The 15,433-nt window shown below is 43.3% G+C and overlaps 1 protein-coding gene across 1 annotated transcript; it reads left to right on the forward strand.

The window, feature by feature from the left end:
- Positions 1-1,464: 1,464 nt before the first annotated feature.
- Positions 1,465-14,849, forward strand: spon2a (spondin 2a, extracellular matrix protein). The gene is made up of 6 exons (XM_056382198.1): positions 1,465-1,626; positions 5,417-5,645; positions 7,721-7,941; positions 12,248-12,439; positions 12,813-12,984; positions 13,734-14,849. The coding sequence occupies exons 2-6, from the start codon at positions 5,417-5,419 to the stop codon at positions 13,919-13,921; spliced, it is 1,002 nt and encodes a 333-aa protein (XP_056238173.1). The 5' UTR covers positions 1,465-1,626; the 3' UTR covers positions 13,922-14,849.
- The last annotated feature ends 584 nt before the right edge of the window (positions 14,850-15,433 follow it).

Here is a 15,433-nt window from a genome sequence, read left to right on the forward strand (position 1 = left end):
CTGGATGCTGAGCTCACTGTCATTAATCAGCGGGTAGCAGCAGGGGAGTCTGGGTTTTTCCCGTAACCTACTTTCAACTATAGAGACAATTAGATGGATGGATGGATAGATAGATAGATAGATAGATAGATAGATAGATAGATAGATAGATAGATAGATAGATAGATAGATAGATAGATATATGTGAGAGAGAGAGGGAGAGTGAGTAACTGTGACAAAGATGAAAGATGTAAAAGAAACAGATGCAGAGGGGATGTAATTGTTTATTTGATTGTTTATGACTGCAAGACAGAAAGCCCAAATTGTTACCTGATCCACATCTGAGCCCACTTCTCCTGTTCCTCTGTCTGCTTCTCTTTGTCTCCACTCGTTCCTGGAAGGTTCACAGGCGAGCCATACAGTGACGTGGCCGAGTCGGTTTAAAGGTCTGCAGTTCTCCTGTAGCAGAGTCGTCTTTTATGTCTGGTCGATGTCAGCCAGGTCGAGTTGATAGTGCAGATCGAACTGTGTCTAATCCATGTTCGATCACAAGCCTGACCAGGGCGTGTATGTGTGTGTGTGTGTTGTCTGATGAAATATAGGCTGACTGCTTTTGTGGCGTCATAGCTGTGGGTAATAATCAGGAAAGTAACTAAATGTTTTTACACACTCTCCCTAACACACACATATGCACAAGCACACACAGTCTCGTTTAGTCTGAGCCTTGACACGTTGATAAGTGAGTGGCGGCCGGTAATAGAAACCTCCCTGGTTGTCCATGTGTGTACCAGCTGTGGCAACTGGTGGCCACACGTCTCTGACACACACACACACACACACGTTTGTACACCCTGACCCACGGAAAAGGGGTTCCTCAGCTGAGATCACAGCTGGATCTGCCACAGGACAGAAGAACTATTTGAAAAGGGGAGTTGGGAGGAAGGGGGGGGGCAGCAACCATTTAAACTCCTTTGATTCTCAGCAATGTCCAATCAGTAAATTAGCTGCAGGAATAAAAAAAGAAAGAAAGAAGAAAAGCCTTTGTTTCTGTCCAGACTCCACTCGTCTGCTCTCCAGGTTGCATGTCTGTGCATAAAGCCCTATTCCTCATTTCTCCCTCAATTTTACTGCCATTATTCAGCAACACTACACCGCTCAAGTCTGACAGTGTGCTCTGAAAAACAGGGGTAAGAAAATACACAATGCTGAGTGGTGTATGTTAAGAGAAGCCAATGTGGTGTTGATTACCTTGTCAGCAATGAGGTTGCTGAGTTTACACAGCCACTGAAAGACTTGAGCGAGAAAAGATAGAGGGAGAGAAGAGAGGGACAGTGGAGGAGAGGAGTTAGGCTGTTAACCGCCTTTCCATACAAGGAGAGGTAGGGGGAGAAAAGAGGAGGAGGGGGAGGAGAAAGCGAGAGAAAGAGAGAGGAGGGTAATATGAGGAGATACAATGAGAGAGAGAAGGGAGGAGGAGAGAAATTTAGAGAGAGAGATAAAGACAGAGGATAGAGGGATAAAGGCTGATAAGGCTGCACCAGACAGCTGGCTGCAGTAGAGAGAAAGAGAGAAGAGTGAGTGGAGCTGTATCCTCTCTGTGATTCTGCTGCAGCTTCTCTCTGTCACTGACTGACTGATCCAACACAGGTAGGACTCACACTGAGCCTCCATTCATTCTCTGCGCAGACGAAGTCTCGCTGAGTATGGCTTTTTTTTTTTTAGCATCATAAAATCCAGGAAGCTTGTTCCTTTGTCTTGGGAAGATGTATTTTTGAGTAAGAGCAGTGCAGCGGTGGAAGAAGTGTCCAGATCCTTTACCTATGAATAAAAGTAGCAGTGCTACAGTGGAAAAATACTCCGTTAAAAATGGAAGTTCTGCATTATTATGCATATATTATTATGTATTGTGTTAGGAGATTATCATCTCTGATGCATTAACATGTAAGCATCATTTTAATGTTGCCGTTGTTCAAGGTCGCACCAATTTTAACATCTTGTATACTCACTAACATGCATCATGCTCTAGAAATACTTGTCTTTATATGTAGAATTTAATTCTGCAGGGTAACTACTGACTATAGTTCAATGTTGTGTGTACAGTATTGTCCTCTGACGTGTAGTACTACTGAGTAAAGTACTACAAAATTGTCACTCAAAAAAGGTAAATATATTATACACCCCTGAATTTATGTTTGTTCTTATGCAGCAATAATATGATGGTTTTTGGCTGAACTGTGAACACAAATCTATTGCCACTGACTTCAACCTACATCTTAATTAAATTACATCCTAATCTGTACTGATATTTGCATGTATTTGCACTGGTAGTTGTCTCCACTTCATTGGTGTTATTTATATACAATATGCAGGCATATGCATGCACCGTCCATCCTCTCTGGTCCTGTTGAAAATATGGCTCTGGTGAAGTATTTCAGACAAACCAAAATCTGCACGCTCCCCTCAATTTTGTCTCTGTCTGAACTGCTGCCTACACTGGTCATGATCTCCCCTCCGCCTACATGAGAAACATTCAGGTTTCTGACCTCCTGTTGTGATGCTTGCCTGACCAAGTGTGTCTAGTCTGTTTATGCGTGAAAAAGAAATGGCACAGTTAGATGCAGATTGTACAGGAGTTTGTAAGAAAGGCAATTCAAAGCATCTCTTTTCTCAACACAAACTCCTGAATCTGCCATTGGCTACACAAAAAAATGTTTTGTGAAAACAGCAAATTACCTCCCTGCTATCTCCTTGTTAAAAATGAACATACATCCCGCTGTGTGCACAAATCTGTGTCTGTGCGTGCATACCTGTGTATATGAGCTGAAGTGAATGTGTGCATTATCTCTGCATGACGCTGCTGTAATTGCACAGTGAAGGTGCCCATGGGGCGGCAGCCGCTGCATTTGGCTCCGTGCCACATCCCCTCGTTTTATTGTGTCTTGTGCCTGACAGAAAAAATTGCAGTGTGTGTCTGTCTTAGCTGTCTGATGACAGCAGGTCTGTGGTGTGAGTGCATGTGGGTCTAAGAGTGTAAACGTGATGTCGTCTGAAAATAAGTGTCTGTCTGTATGCATCAATAAATACCATATAGCCTATTATTATATTACTGCATGTGCTTTCAGCGGCAGCAGCAGCAGCAGACATCAGCTGGTCGCAGGTCTGTGTGTTGACTGATAAGTTCAGTGTGTCAGTGTAGGAATTCAAGAAATGTCTCTTTAGTGTGTTATAGTGTCAATGTGACAAGTTCATAAGGAAAGGGTCTACTGAACTAAAATCTCTGTAGAATAGGGTCATCTGATTAATGGTTGTTACGGCAACAGAGATCATATGACAGTAGCTATCAGACTGACTTCACAATTTAACAGAAATACATCATTTTGGAAAAAAGAAAAACAGCTAAATCTTTGCAGCAGCCTGTGACAGGACTGACCTCCTTTCCTATTCAAAACGCAGTGGACGGAGCAGACAGGACAGTAGCAGTTAAGATCACACACTGATGTAAAAAATCTCCAGCTCCAGGCAGTAAACTTCCATTAACCCGAGCCTACAGTGCTTGACCAGAAGTGTAGGTCTGTGCAGTCTGAAAATCACATTATTATGTCAAATTACTTTTTGGAACAAGTTGTATAGCGAAGTATCTCAACCTGGAGCTTTATCTGCCTCCTGCAGAGCAGCCATGAGATGATCATATGACTGAGCAGTGAGATCACAGCTGGGCTCTGTGTGTCTCCATACTTGAGCTATTTTTATGGCTGACTATTAAACCCTGCAGTGGTTAATATACATTTAATGGAGACAGGGAATTGATTAAAAACTCAGTGACATATAAGGCTGCGGTCAGAAAAGTGTCAGAGTTGGAGTTTTGCAGCTATATTGGCAGAGTAACACTATCTGACCTCTGGAAATAGATTTCAGGGACAATGTGCAGCCGGACATGAGTGTTATGTGCGTTGGTGGTGTGTGTGTGTGTGTGTGTGTGTGTGTGTGTGTGTGTGTGTGTGTGTGTGTGCGTTCACATTGGCGTGCACGTGCGTGTTTGTGTGCTGCTGGACTTGCCCAAATTTAACTGTCTGCATTCTGCAGCTGCTTGACGGTTTAGTTATAGTATAGTAACTCATAGAATCGCCACACAAGACTGCAGCCACAAAACAATACACTCCTTTCTGTAAGACTGAAACACTGAAAAATTAATCTGTCATCAAGTCATAAACTGTCATCTCAAAGTTAAAATATCTGCCAATAAAAGAGAACATAAGTGAAATAACATCACTTTTCTTTTTTGCAGTGCATCGTTATCGAATTTTGTTGAACTACATTCAGGGTCCTCGTGTCAAAGAGCAGTGCTCTTGGACACTCACATTTATCACATCTTTGTTCATGTAATATTTTTTATTTTATTTAATTTTTTTTTATTGTTTAATGTTTTATTTTTAGAAACTATTAAAACGCCCAAATTCACACACACAATACATCGGGATACAGTTTGTCTGGCTGTTGAAGAGCAGAGATAGGATGAGAATAAGGGTAGAAGAGGTGGAGAGGAGGATGGGATGGAAGGAGGGAAGGAGTGCAGAGAGGACTGGCTCTGGTTTGCACTCATCTCCTGGAGCATTGTAAGAATAAGAAATCCACAAACACCCAGTGACAGCAGTGACAGAGAGCAAAAACTCAACTCAGGGGCACATACATAAAAAAAGAGAAACAAAAAACACAAGTGCTTCCTCTCTGTTACTTTCTTCAGCCTTACACAATATGTAATGAAATGTGTTTTGAGCAACTATCATGCACGTGCCTTCATCCAACTCTGCCTCTCTTAATAGAGTGTGAGTCTGACTCAGCAGCCGGTGGTCAGTGGATGGCCAGTCAGTGAGGTCAGTAGAGCAGCAGAACAGACAGGATTTGCATCTATCCTCAGAGATGTCAGCCGTGTTGTTTTATTTTAGGGCGGCTTCTGTGGCAGACATTACCGTGACAGCGATGAATGTTAACCGTTTTGCCGTGTAGCCACAGATTGGCTGTGCACCAACACACACTCGGCCCAGCCCTGGAGAATAGGAAGATTTCTTTTTTTTTTTTTGTAATAGAAAGGCTCGAGGGTCAATAGGTTCAAGAGGCTTTGTTCTTAGATAAAATGAATGTGTCGTGATATGAGGGAATGGGCGTGGAATTTCCCCTCTTATACAGATTTTCCAGGATTGTGTGGGCTTGGTTTCCTAAATGTACATGTTGAGATTCTTTCATTTGCTTGCCGATGGACAAAGATCATGTGCCAAAGTTTTTCTGAGAGACTTTTTCAGCAGCTTGTGATTTTAAAACGCATTCCGCATTTTGTGATATTCAAGAAAACTTAGGGTAGGAGAGCCCAACCATGTGCAAACCTGATACCGTGGGTGAGGAATACTTACACAACCATTTTTCATTTCTCCATTTCTTTCAGATGATGTCATCAGATCACCTGACCTGTGGTTGGCTGCAGCAGCTACTCCTTGTACTTCTGAAGCTTTGCCTTGCTTTTGCTGGGCCTTTGCGACCACTCAATGGGACCGAATGCACAGCCAAGGGTCCTGCTTCCTACATCCTGGTCTTTACAGGTCACTGGAGCCCGCAGGCCTTCCCCAAGCAGTATCCCCTGTTCCGCCCCCCTGCACAGTGGTCCAAACTCTTAGGTGAGAAACACTGCTAGAGACAAAGAAACTAGTTATTATAAAATCAACCATTTCTCGTGGAAAAATCCACCTCTAATGCCTGATAATAATCCATTTAATATGGACTATTATTTCAGGCTTGCAACAGCAGCAAGGACTCAGGGGTTATTAATATGACCTCCACCAAAGTTCACAGATGCAAACTTTTTGAGCCAATCAAAGGACAGTGATGGGACAGTGACTCAGCCTCTGCTTCTCCTAAAGACAGATGTTTTGTCCCTCATCAGGTGTCAGAAGTTTAGGTCCTTATTGTCTTCATACACTCACACATACACAGGGGTGAGAGATGTTAACGAGCAAAGCAGCAAGAAGCAGACAGCAATAAGAAAGACAGTTTAAATGCTACCAGATGGGTTTTTTTTCTCTCTCTGTTTCTCTAACTTCTGTCTAGTGGTATCTTTAATATTTCTCTATTTCTTCAACTCAATCCTACACTCCTTCCCACATTTCCGCTGGTTTACCGCAGTGTTGGCGGTAAAGACTGGAGTGAAGGTTTCGGGGGTTGGTGAAGGTGGGTGATGATAGTTGGGGTGTGGTGGGGTCAGACCGCTTACCTCAGAGCCAGGAGGAGGAGGAGAAGAGATTCAGGCCCCTCTATACTGCTTATTTCCCCATGCCACGGAGAATAGAGGGATGGATGGCAGATGTTTGTACATGTGTGTGCATGTATGTATGTCCCTGTGTGTCTGTGTTGGACTGCTCTTGTGCATCACAGTCTGTGGCGGCCGTGGCTATGTCTGGTTTCCAGCTCTCCTAGTGGTGCCCTGCTGCCCTGCCAGGGGATGATGCCCTACTTACTCCATATAAAGACAGGAACTGGAGATTCTGACACACCCGTAATGGCTTTTAAGGTCCCAGAGTAATGGGCACCAGTGGACACACGGGACAAGGAATGGGATTTGTCACAAAAGAAGAAAAACACTGGGTCCTCAATGGGCTGACAATTTACTGGTAGGGGACAAAAAGTATGTTGGAAATGGAGTTTGTCATGGCACAAAAAAAAAAGCACAACCGGCCGAGGGGTTTGGGGGCCTGCAATGGTTTTATGTTGCTTAATTGTGGAGACCCAGGCTTGAGGGACCAAGGACACTGCCAGAGGGAAGAGGGAATGCAGTTTGTCATGGCCACAGAAAAAATGCGCAATTTAAGAAGGGCGGGAGGTGGGCTTTAACGTCTTGGTGGGGCTTAAACGTGATGTATTATTGAGTTTCAAGGTCTTGACGATTGTGGGAAATTTGTTAGCATGGAAATGTAATTAAGTGCATAAATAATGGCAGTTCGGGGAGAAACAAGATAGTGTGTGAAGTGTGCTGCGCACGTTGTGTGTGTGTGGTTCTGTGCTGTGTGTGTGTGTTAATACATGTGTCAAGAGTGTTTAAAGTATAAATGCATGCTTGTGTATGTGTGCCTGTACGCAGCTCTGAAAAGTGAGGTAAGGCAGAACCATCAGAGCATTTGTCAGCGTGTTTCTGGCTAACCTTACTCTGCCCTTAAAACCACTGGCCCAGGCCAGTGGCTCTGTGGGTTTCAGTACTGAGCTCCACAACCTGTGGTGCAAATAGTTTAACCTGAATCAGTCTCTTGATTCTAAACAGATTTTGTAGATAACCAGAACCGAATATGAGAATGTGAAGCAAATGGTTCTGTTGGCCCAAAGGGTAAGAAAGAGTATCAATATGGGTTTTCAGAGGAGGTTAAATTATTTTTTTGTCCACAGTCTGGCTGCCAACTCTGAGATCCTGACCCATCTCCTGACAGCCTCGGTCTGTGTTGTGGTTTTATCAGTGATAGACGGAGAAAAACTATAACCATGCAATAATCCCAAAGACGCGTATGTGGGCAATTCCTTCAGAACTTTTTGTTTAAGTGCAGGAAGTAGGAGGCAGCCGTAGAAATACAAACAGGCTCTGTGGTGGAAATGATCTCACCGTCTGGCTGAGGCTCTGTGGTACTTCAATGACATTGATATGCATTCCAGTGAATAAGCATCTTACTCCTGTCTTCTTCCCTTTCTTGTGTTTCCTTTCTCCCTTTAGCGGTCAGCCATAATCGCCATTTTCGGCTGTGGGAGGAGGGTGCTCATGCCAGTGCAGGGGTGCAGAGCTTTGCTGAAGTCGGGGTGACGGTGGAGCTGATGAAGACGGCCAAAGAGGCCAGGAAGAGACGCACGGTCGGTGCCATGTACCGAACAGCCGGCATCCCTAACGGCATCGGGCACAGCTCCACGGAGTTGCTCATTCAGCCCCGAAGCTCGCTGGTAGGAACAAATAAAACTTATGTATAAGATATATTTATTCACAAAAGCGCACACACAGACACAGTAAGTCACACAAACTGTCTTTTTGACTAAATCTATTCAGTCACTTGGTGACCCGGGCCTCCCCATAACGTCGTCCATCTGCTCTGACCAAACACTTCACCACTTCTTTCCACTATCCAATCAGACTATGTTTAGCTCAGGCGCTGCAGCCACAAACGGCCACATCCATCCTGCACGGTCTGCGCTCTGTCTGCTGCCTGTCCCGCTGAACTCTGTCCGCTCCGGATGACGTTCAGTTAAGTATGAAGCTGGGGCCAGCAGCTGGTTAGCTTAGCTTAGCATGAAGACAGGAAACCATAGGCTGTGACTAAAGATGGATGTGGCCTCCGTGAAGTCACCCATAGGTTACTGAAGAGCGGTTTTGAAGCTCAGAGTGAGCTGCTCCGCCGCCGCCGCCAGCTTCTTGCCAGGACCTGACTCCACCGAACTCCCAGCTAATCCAAAAATGGGCAGAGACTTCATTGCATGCTGGTTAGTGGTAAGCATATGCTCACCCACCTGTCAGTCAAAGCGGCACGCCCTCAATTATGCTGAACTTGAAGCCTTGATAAAATTTAAAGAGTGAGTTATATAAACCCCCCCCCCCCGTAAACATATTTATTTCTGCTGTAAAGTTCATGGGAGTGGATGGGGATTGACTCGCCTTTGGAGCCAGTCTCAAGCAGCCATTTGAAGAAGTATTTTTAGTACTTCCATATTAGCTTCATTTTTCATTCTCAGAGGTTACCGCTAAGAGGAAAAATAGATCAATTTTATTATTAAAGACAGTAGCAGATTTTGTTTGGTTTGGACGGAGCCAGGCAATTGTTACGCTAAGCTAACCGGCTGATGTCTCTAGCTCCATATTTAACCTAGTGATATGACAATGGTAACAATTTTCTCTTCTAAGTCTGAGCAAGTGAATAAATAAGTAGCTATATTTGCCCTGACGTCAAATTCTTCTACCTTGTTAAGACTACATTAATCAATATTATCACACGCTCGTATGTACACTGAGAGTTATTGGTCGCTGTAATCTTTCTTTCTCACCATACTGGCCTTGAAGTGACCCCTTCCTCACATGACAGTGGAGGAGACAGCGTACAGTCCTCACAGTCCTCACAGTACTCGTGTTGTGCAAAACTGCATTCTAACATTCAGCTGAAGCTAATGTTAATGTGAGGCTTCAGCAGTCTGAGTAAGTCAAATCGAATGGATGTTTCTCATGAATGTCTTTAGTGTTAAATTCCCTCTTTGTGTTACTATCCCTGTACTGCAGCTCAGCTAGGAAACATTGTCCAGGGAAACACAAACAGCAAATGCTACACTATAACGACTAACTGTGGAGGATACCCGTTTGATCTGGCTTTAGTTTAAACTGCTAAAGCCCCATTAAGCTCAGTGTCCAACTAAGGTACAGCTTTGCTCATTGCTGGACTACAGGGTACCGCTGGTGCAGAATAGTGAGTGAGTTTGGAAGCAAAGGTCATGGTTGGAGGCTCGGGCTAAATTTGGGGCCAGGGCTTAAACAAAGGCAAAGTATTTGAGGTAGGAATGAGGTATGGCTCCGTGGAAAAACTTGTCAAAGAGTTAAAACTAGGGGCGTCGTGTAGCGTAGTGGTTTAAGCAGGCGCCCCATGTGTAGAGGCTACAGTCCTCGCTGCAGTTGGCCCCGGTTCGAATCCCGCATCGGACGGCCTTTCGCTGCATGTCATTCCCCCTCTTTCTGCCTCCGTGTTTCCTGTCACTCTCCACTGTGCTGTCCATTAAAGGCATAGAAGCCCAAAAAAATATATATAAAAAAAAAAAAAGAGTTAAAACTAGAAATGAAGTATTCCTTTATGTGTGTAGCACATGCAGCTGATGAATGAAAAGGAAAGAGGTGAAGAGGAGGGGCGGACATTTACTGGAGCTTTTAGAAATAGGTGTGTTCCTGCCTGAAAGTCTGGTGACCTACATTTGTTTATTGGTTATTCCACTGCCTGAACCCGAGGGCCCTTAAAAATCATAAACAACCCTGTCGGAGGGCATCTTTGGTAAGTACTTGTCATGGACACCAGCTTAACAGCTTGTCGTCTAAGTCCATGATGTCCGAGGCCGCTTTTAAATGGGTCCGTCTGTTTTTAGATTGGTGGACAGAATGGCAAAAAAAAAAGTGGGATACGACTATTGTGTGTTTGTGTTGAACGTGACAATGACATGATGTGAATCTGTTGACAGGTTAATCTGTTATTCTCCTTTTCTGTGTCTGTCTGTCTGTTTCTCTCTCTCTCTCTCTCTCGCACACACTCATTTATGAATCCCATCCTTTTTCTCTTGCCCATAAACCAAAACATTCATACGCAATGCCCCAAAAATCCCAAACACATATGATTCCTATCTCCATATTCATGAACCTCCTGCTATTGCTGTTAAATGTGTAATTCAAAACAGACAGGTAACACCAAATAAGTATCATTCAGGAATCCACGTGTCGGTACAAAGACTCCGTCTATTGTAAGATCAGTGACACCACAGAAAAGGGCATCAACAAAGCATTAAGATGCTTGTGCTATTGAACTGGGTTGCGTGTTTTCTTGGACGACTCGTTCTCTCCAGGGCTCTGTGGAAGATTTGCTGTGATGGATAAAAAGTGAGAGGGATCATGGGAGCTTTGAGTAACTGTCTGCGCTCTAGAGATACTTCCTGGCCTGTATATTGCAAACCACCGTGGACAGTTCAAGCCGGTGACGAGGGATACCCCTGAGTAGACATCCTTGCTGAGTGGCCCAATGGATATAGCAGGACGGCTTCTTGGAAAAACCGCTGTTTCAGAGTGAAAAGGACAAGAGGAGGGAGCGATGTTAGTAGAGGAGGGAAGAAAGGAAGGAAGGGATCAACGGAGGATTCTAAAAAGCAACAGAGCTGCTTCTGATTTAGTTTCTCTGTTTCTTGCTGTGCGTCACAGGCAAGAAACAGACCCTGCTGTGTGTCATGCTGACACTACCTGCCTCCCGCCCCGTGTGGTCTGCTCTGCCTGTTGAATGGGTTTGATGTCTGCCCCAGCACTCTTCCATCCAGTGCTCTATCAGACTCCAGGCCACCCTTTTCCTAGCCACCCAAAGCTGTCCAAGCCCACCCATCCTATCCTCAGCTCAGCCCAGGTCCTCGAATATCGGGCCACAAGTGAGGAGGCGTTTTCAAATGTGCTGTTCTCTGGGCGTCTGCCACCCCAGCGTGTGCTGACCTGCAGGCCTCTTCCTGTATGAGGTCATCGCGCTCTCGGAAAACATCCATCACACAGGAGACACAGTGTAACCCTGCACAGGAAACTGAGTGGGTGCAAGCATGCGCACATTTGCAGTCCCCAGTCCCCACATTTGTAAATGTGAGAATTTATAAATCCTGACACTACACTGTGTGTGTGTTTGTGTATTGCCCTAGCTATCTTACCATTATAGCTTCAAACTATTTAATTTTACACAATATATATCAATAGACATGAGGCAGTTTTTTTTAATCAATTTCTTTCTTTTCTCCTCGAAAGAGCTATTGTTCAGCTCTTCCTCACCAGGCGGCTGGAGACTTTCGACTGGAGCCATGAAAACAATCACAGCTGTGCTGAAATTGTCAGTCTAGCTCTGCGTGTCCAGTAGGATTGATTGTAACTTTATTCCCGCATTTACAGTTACAATTTGACAAAGCAAAAGAAAGACAAGAAGAACTGATCATACAATATCAGTATTCAAATACAGGACATACAAAATTGTTATCTTGGGTGAAGAACAAAATATAAGCCTCAGAGCTCATGGCTTTGAAGATGAGAAAGAAGAAAGTAAAAAACCAGAGTCTACAGCAGGTATACAGTTTAAAGTTATTACAATTCATCCTGAGAGGGACATGAATGTGCAGAGCAAATTTCATGGCAATCTGTCCAGTAGTTGTTGAGGTATTTCAGTCTGGATCAAAGTTGTGAACTGACCAACAGACAGGCCATGCTGCGAGCATGGCCTGTGACGTCCATCCTCTTCAGTTTAAGGAATTCTTTTCCTTTGCGCCTCAAATTCTATTAGTCATGCTTTTGATTTATGGGCTGATTTATATGATTTATAGGTTGATTAATAAATAACTGATCTTATCAAGTAATTTTGATCTCCATGAGTACCCCTTATATCTAATTGTGCCTTTTTTTATTGCTCTCTCTATCGTCTTTTTTAACAGTGAACTGCATTTTCCTTGGACAGTAAAGTTTGAACTAATTGCATTTTTTCTCTCTGATCAACAGATGTCCCTGATGGTGAAGATGATCCCCAGCCCAGACTGGTTTGTCGGTGTGGACAGCCTAAACCTTTGTGAGGGCAGCCAGTGGAAACAGGAAGTGACCATTGACCTCCAGCCTTATGATGCAGGGACAGACAGTGGATTCACTTTCTCCTCTCCCAACTTCCCCACCAGCCCTCCAGAAAACATCACAAAGGTGAGCTCTTGCATTGTTCACAAGTACAAAACCCTCCATGCATTGATACACTGACTCACTGATTTAGTCATTTACGCATTGATTTCATGGTGAGACAATGCAAGGTGGATGGCCCATGTCTTATTCTTAAAATAGGTTAGCAGCATGGGAATGGGACATCATTCTTAGCTGTCTCCACTTGAATGATTGCTTGGCGGACCTCATGCCTGACCTGAAGTGATTTGAGTAAAAAGGGCCTCTATTACATAATAGACCATCTATCCTTTTCCAGCTTGTGCTTTAAAGTGGGCTATTGTGTTATTTGAACTTGTGTTGACAATCTGCTGGCTCTCCCGATGAATTATACTCCACTGTTCTCTGCTGACTTGTTCAGATCACATCCCAGATGCCGAACCACCCAGCCAACTCCTTCTACTATCCACGCTTACAGGATCTTCCACCAATCGCCAGCATAAAGATCACTCGACAGAGCAGATCACCTGACCGTCAAACCCCAATGTCCAATCATATTCTGCCTAACTCCATCAGTCCCCAGCGCTTCTCAGGTAAGACGAGAGGACTCCTTACGTCAGTGGTACCCAAAGGCTTTACCTGAGAGGACCAAGATGAAACCAGATGATGAATAAAATAAATGGGGGAGCAGAAGCAAAAAACATATGACCTATGTAACATGTTATGACCCTGATTTGTATTCCACTAAAGTTATGATATGGTCCTAATTCGTAAGTCAGTTTAATTAGGTAATCTACTCTCGTAATTTATTCAATATAATAAAGACATAATTGCTATGTGTGCTCATTAAATGGATACAGAAGTCATTTAGCACTTCCACAAAGTTGATAAGGCGAAAAAAAAAACTAAATCGAAGCGGGAGATGCCAAGTTTTCCTGATTTTTAGTCCCTATTAGGCTATAGGTCAAACTCCAAAATTGCTGGATCCCACATTTCCCATAATGCAACTAAGTAGACCGCCAGTGCTGACATACAGTGCTTATTAGAGGAATGATGTAATTGACACATATTTCATTGGTCTTGACATCACGCTCACGAGACACATTGAGAGGAACGTTTTCTTTCTAAAATGAGACAAGTGGAGAGATGTGTTTTTTTTTTACTGTTGGGTAAATTAAAGGTCATAATGTTTTATAGTGGGTAAGCTTCTTTAAACTATGATGGGTAAACTGCTTTAGACAGGACCACTCTACAAAGACGCAATTATAATACTTCTGCATTCTTTGCCCTTCGCTCTTGACTCGCACACATTTTCTCTCATCTCTCCTTTCCCTCCACACAGTGACACCACTGGACTGTGAAGTGTCTCTCTGGTCATCCTGGGGTTTATGTCTGGGTCCCTGTTCCAGAGGTGGCGTTCGCCACCGCACACGTTACATCCTTTTACGGCCGGCTAATGCTGGCACCCCCTGCCCCGAGCTGGAGGAACAGGCTGAATGTGTACCACACAGCTGTATGAAACTCCAGTAACCCACAGAGCGAGCACACACACACACACACACACACACACACACACACACCACACACACACACACACACACACACACACACACACACAGATACTGCCAGTATTCAACACTGGGACTCTCATGTTATTACTGCTGGACTGAGAAAATCTTGCTGCATCTTGAGCATCTCCTTGATAATGCAAAGGATTGTTTTGTCTTTGTCACAGCCAAATTGTGGGAAATTTAAGACTTGCTGCATTATCTGTGCAGCCCATTAGTTTTAGAGCATACACTCATCCGGGTGTATTTTAATGAAAATAAAGAGAAACTGAAGTCTGATTGTAGCAGAGTGTAGGAGAGGTATTAGGGTTTGAGATAACACTATAAATGCTAAGTAGTGCTAAAGTGATTTTTATAAATTGCCATGGATGCTGAGTAGAAAAACTGAGAGGAAGAGGCATGAACGTGTGTCCCCTCAAAGGCTTGTGCGAGACCTGTCACGGTTTGATCATTACCAACAACATGTGTATTTAAAGTGTAAGCTGATGGTGGCATACCAGAGTCACAAATGTACAACTTTAACACGCACGCACTCTTACATTTATCCGTACGTGTGCACAGAGAACTCTCTACACAACTTTTCTTGCACGTACTGCATATTTTTTACAGGCAGGGAGACATTAGTTTACAAAGGTAACCTATACATGCTTGGCACATGCAATTCTTCGATTTATAAATATCACCTTTGACAAGAGAAACCTAATAGCTGACTTGAAGCATAAAGCCAGTCTGAAGACGCTGGCCTATTTTGTAACAAGATGCAGGTTTTTATAAAAAGAAAGATAAATATATGTTTTATTATCTCTTTTGATATTTTAATGTTGAGATTTTGTATATACTGTATGATGTATCTTGTATAACTCGTGAATAAATATGGTGGTGTTTTTCAAATAGAAGACATCTGTGTTACTTTGTTCCCCTGTATGGCTTTTTATTTGGAGGGTATTATTATGCAAAAGCAAGGTCTAAACTAAATATAAAACTTTTGTGAGACCAAAGAACATTCTTGATTTGCAAGCTTCCAGTAATACATGATGAAGTTATTTGTGTATGCCAGAGCATAATTTAACCAGAATTGACACTTCTTTATTTGTGTCCAAAGAACACTCACAGCATACATGTAAAAATACACAGCTTTAAATATCACAGTACGAAAAGGTTATGATTTATTATTATGCTTTACATTCATTAAAATAGAAGTCACAGTTCTACATATTTATAAATGAAAATTGTATGTATTCTACTCTCTGTCCTAAAATTTGATAACCCAGAGCTTCATGGGCCCGGGCTACTTTAATTGTGGTATTTGAAAGGTTAATAAATTAATGTAAAAATATATGAACTATGAACTGTGTCCACTCTGGCTGAAATACTGACCTCACTGCAGTGCAATGAAGAGTTTGTGGCAGTGCAGCACCTCCTAGTGGTCAAAATGAACAATACCAATACACTACTACTACTACTACTACTACTA

Source organism: Seriola aureovittata, chromosome 8 (assembly GCF_021018895.1).
Source record: "Seriola aureovittata isolate HTS-2021-v1 ecotype China chromosome 8, ASM2101889v1, whole genome shotgun sequence".
Taxonomy (NCBI): domain Eukaryota; kingdom Metazoa; phylum Chordata; class Actinopteri; order Carangiformes; family Carangidae; genus Seriola; species Seriola aureovittata.

What these genes read in the sequence shown, in the direction of transcription:
- spon2a (XM_056382198.1), top strand. Translation starts at nt 5,417, where the DNA reads ATGATGTCATCAGATCACCTGACCTGTGGTTGGCTGCAGCAGCTACTC. An exon ending in TTCAGCCCCGAAGCTCGCTG is followed by an intron (nt 7,942 to 12,247) that starts GTAGGAACAAAT and finishes TCTGATCAACAG; the next exon opens with ATGTCCCTGATGGTGAAGAT. An exon ending in CTCCAGAAAACATCACAAAG is followed by an intron (nt 12,440 to 12,812) that starts GTGAGCTCTTGC and finishes TGACTTGTTCAG; the next exon opens with ATCACATCCCAGATGCCGAA.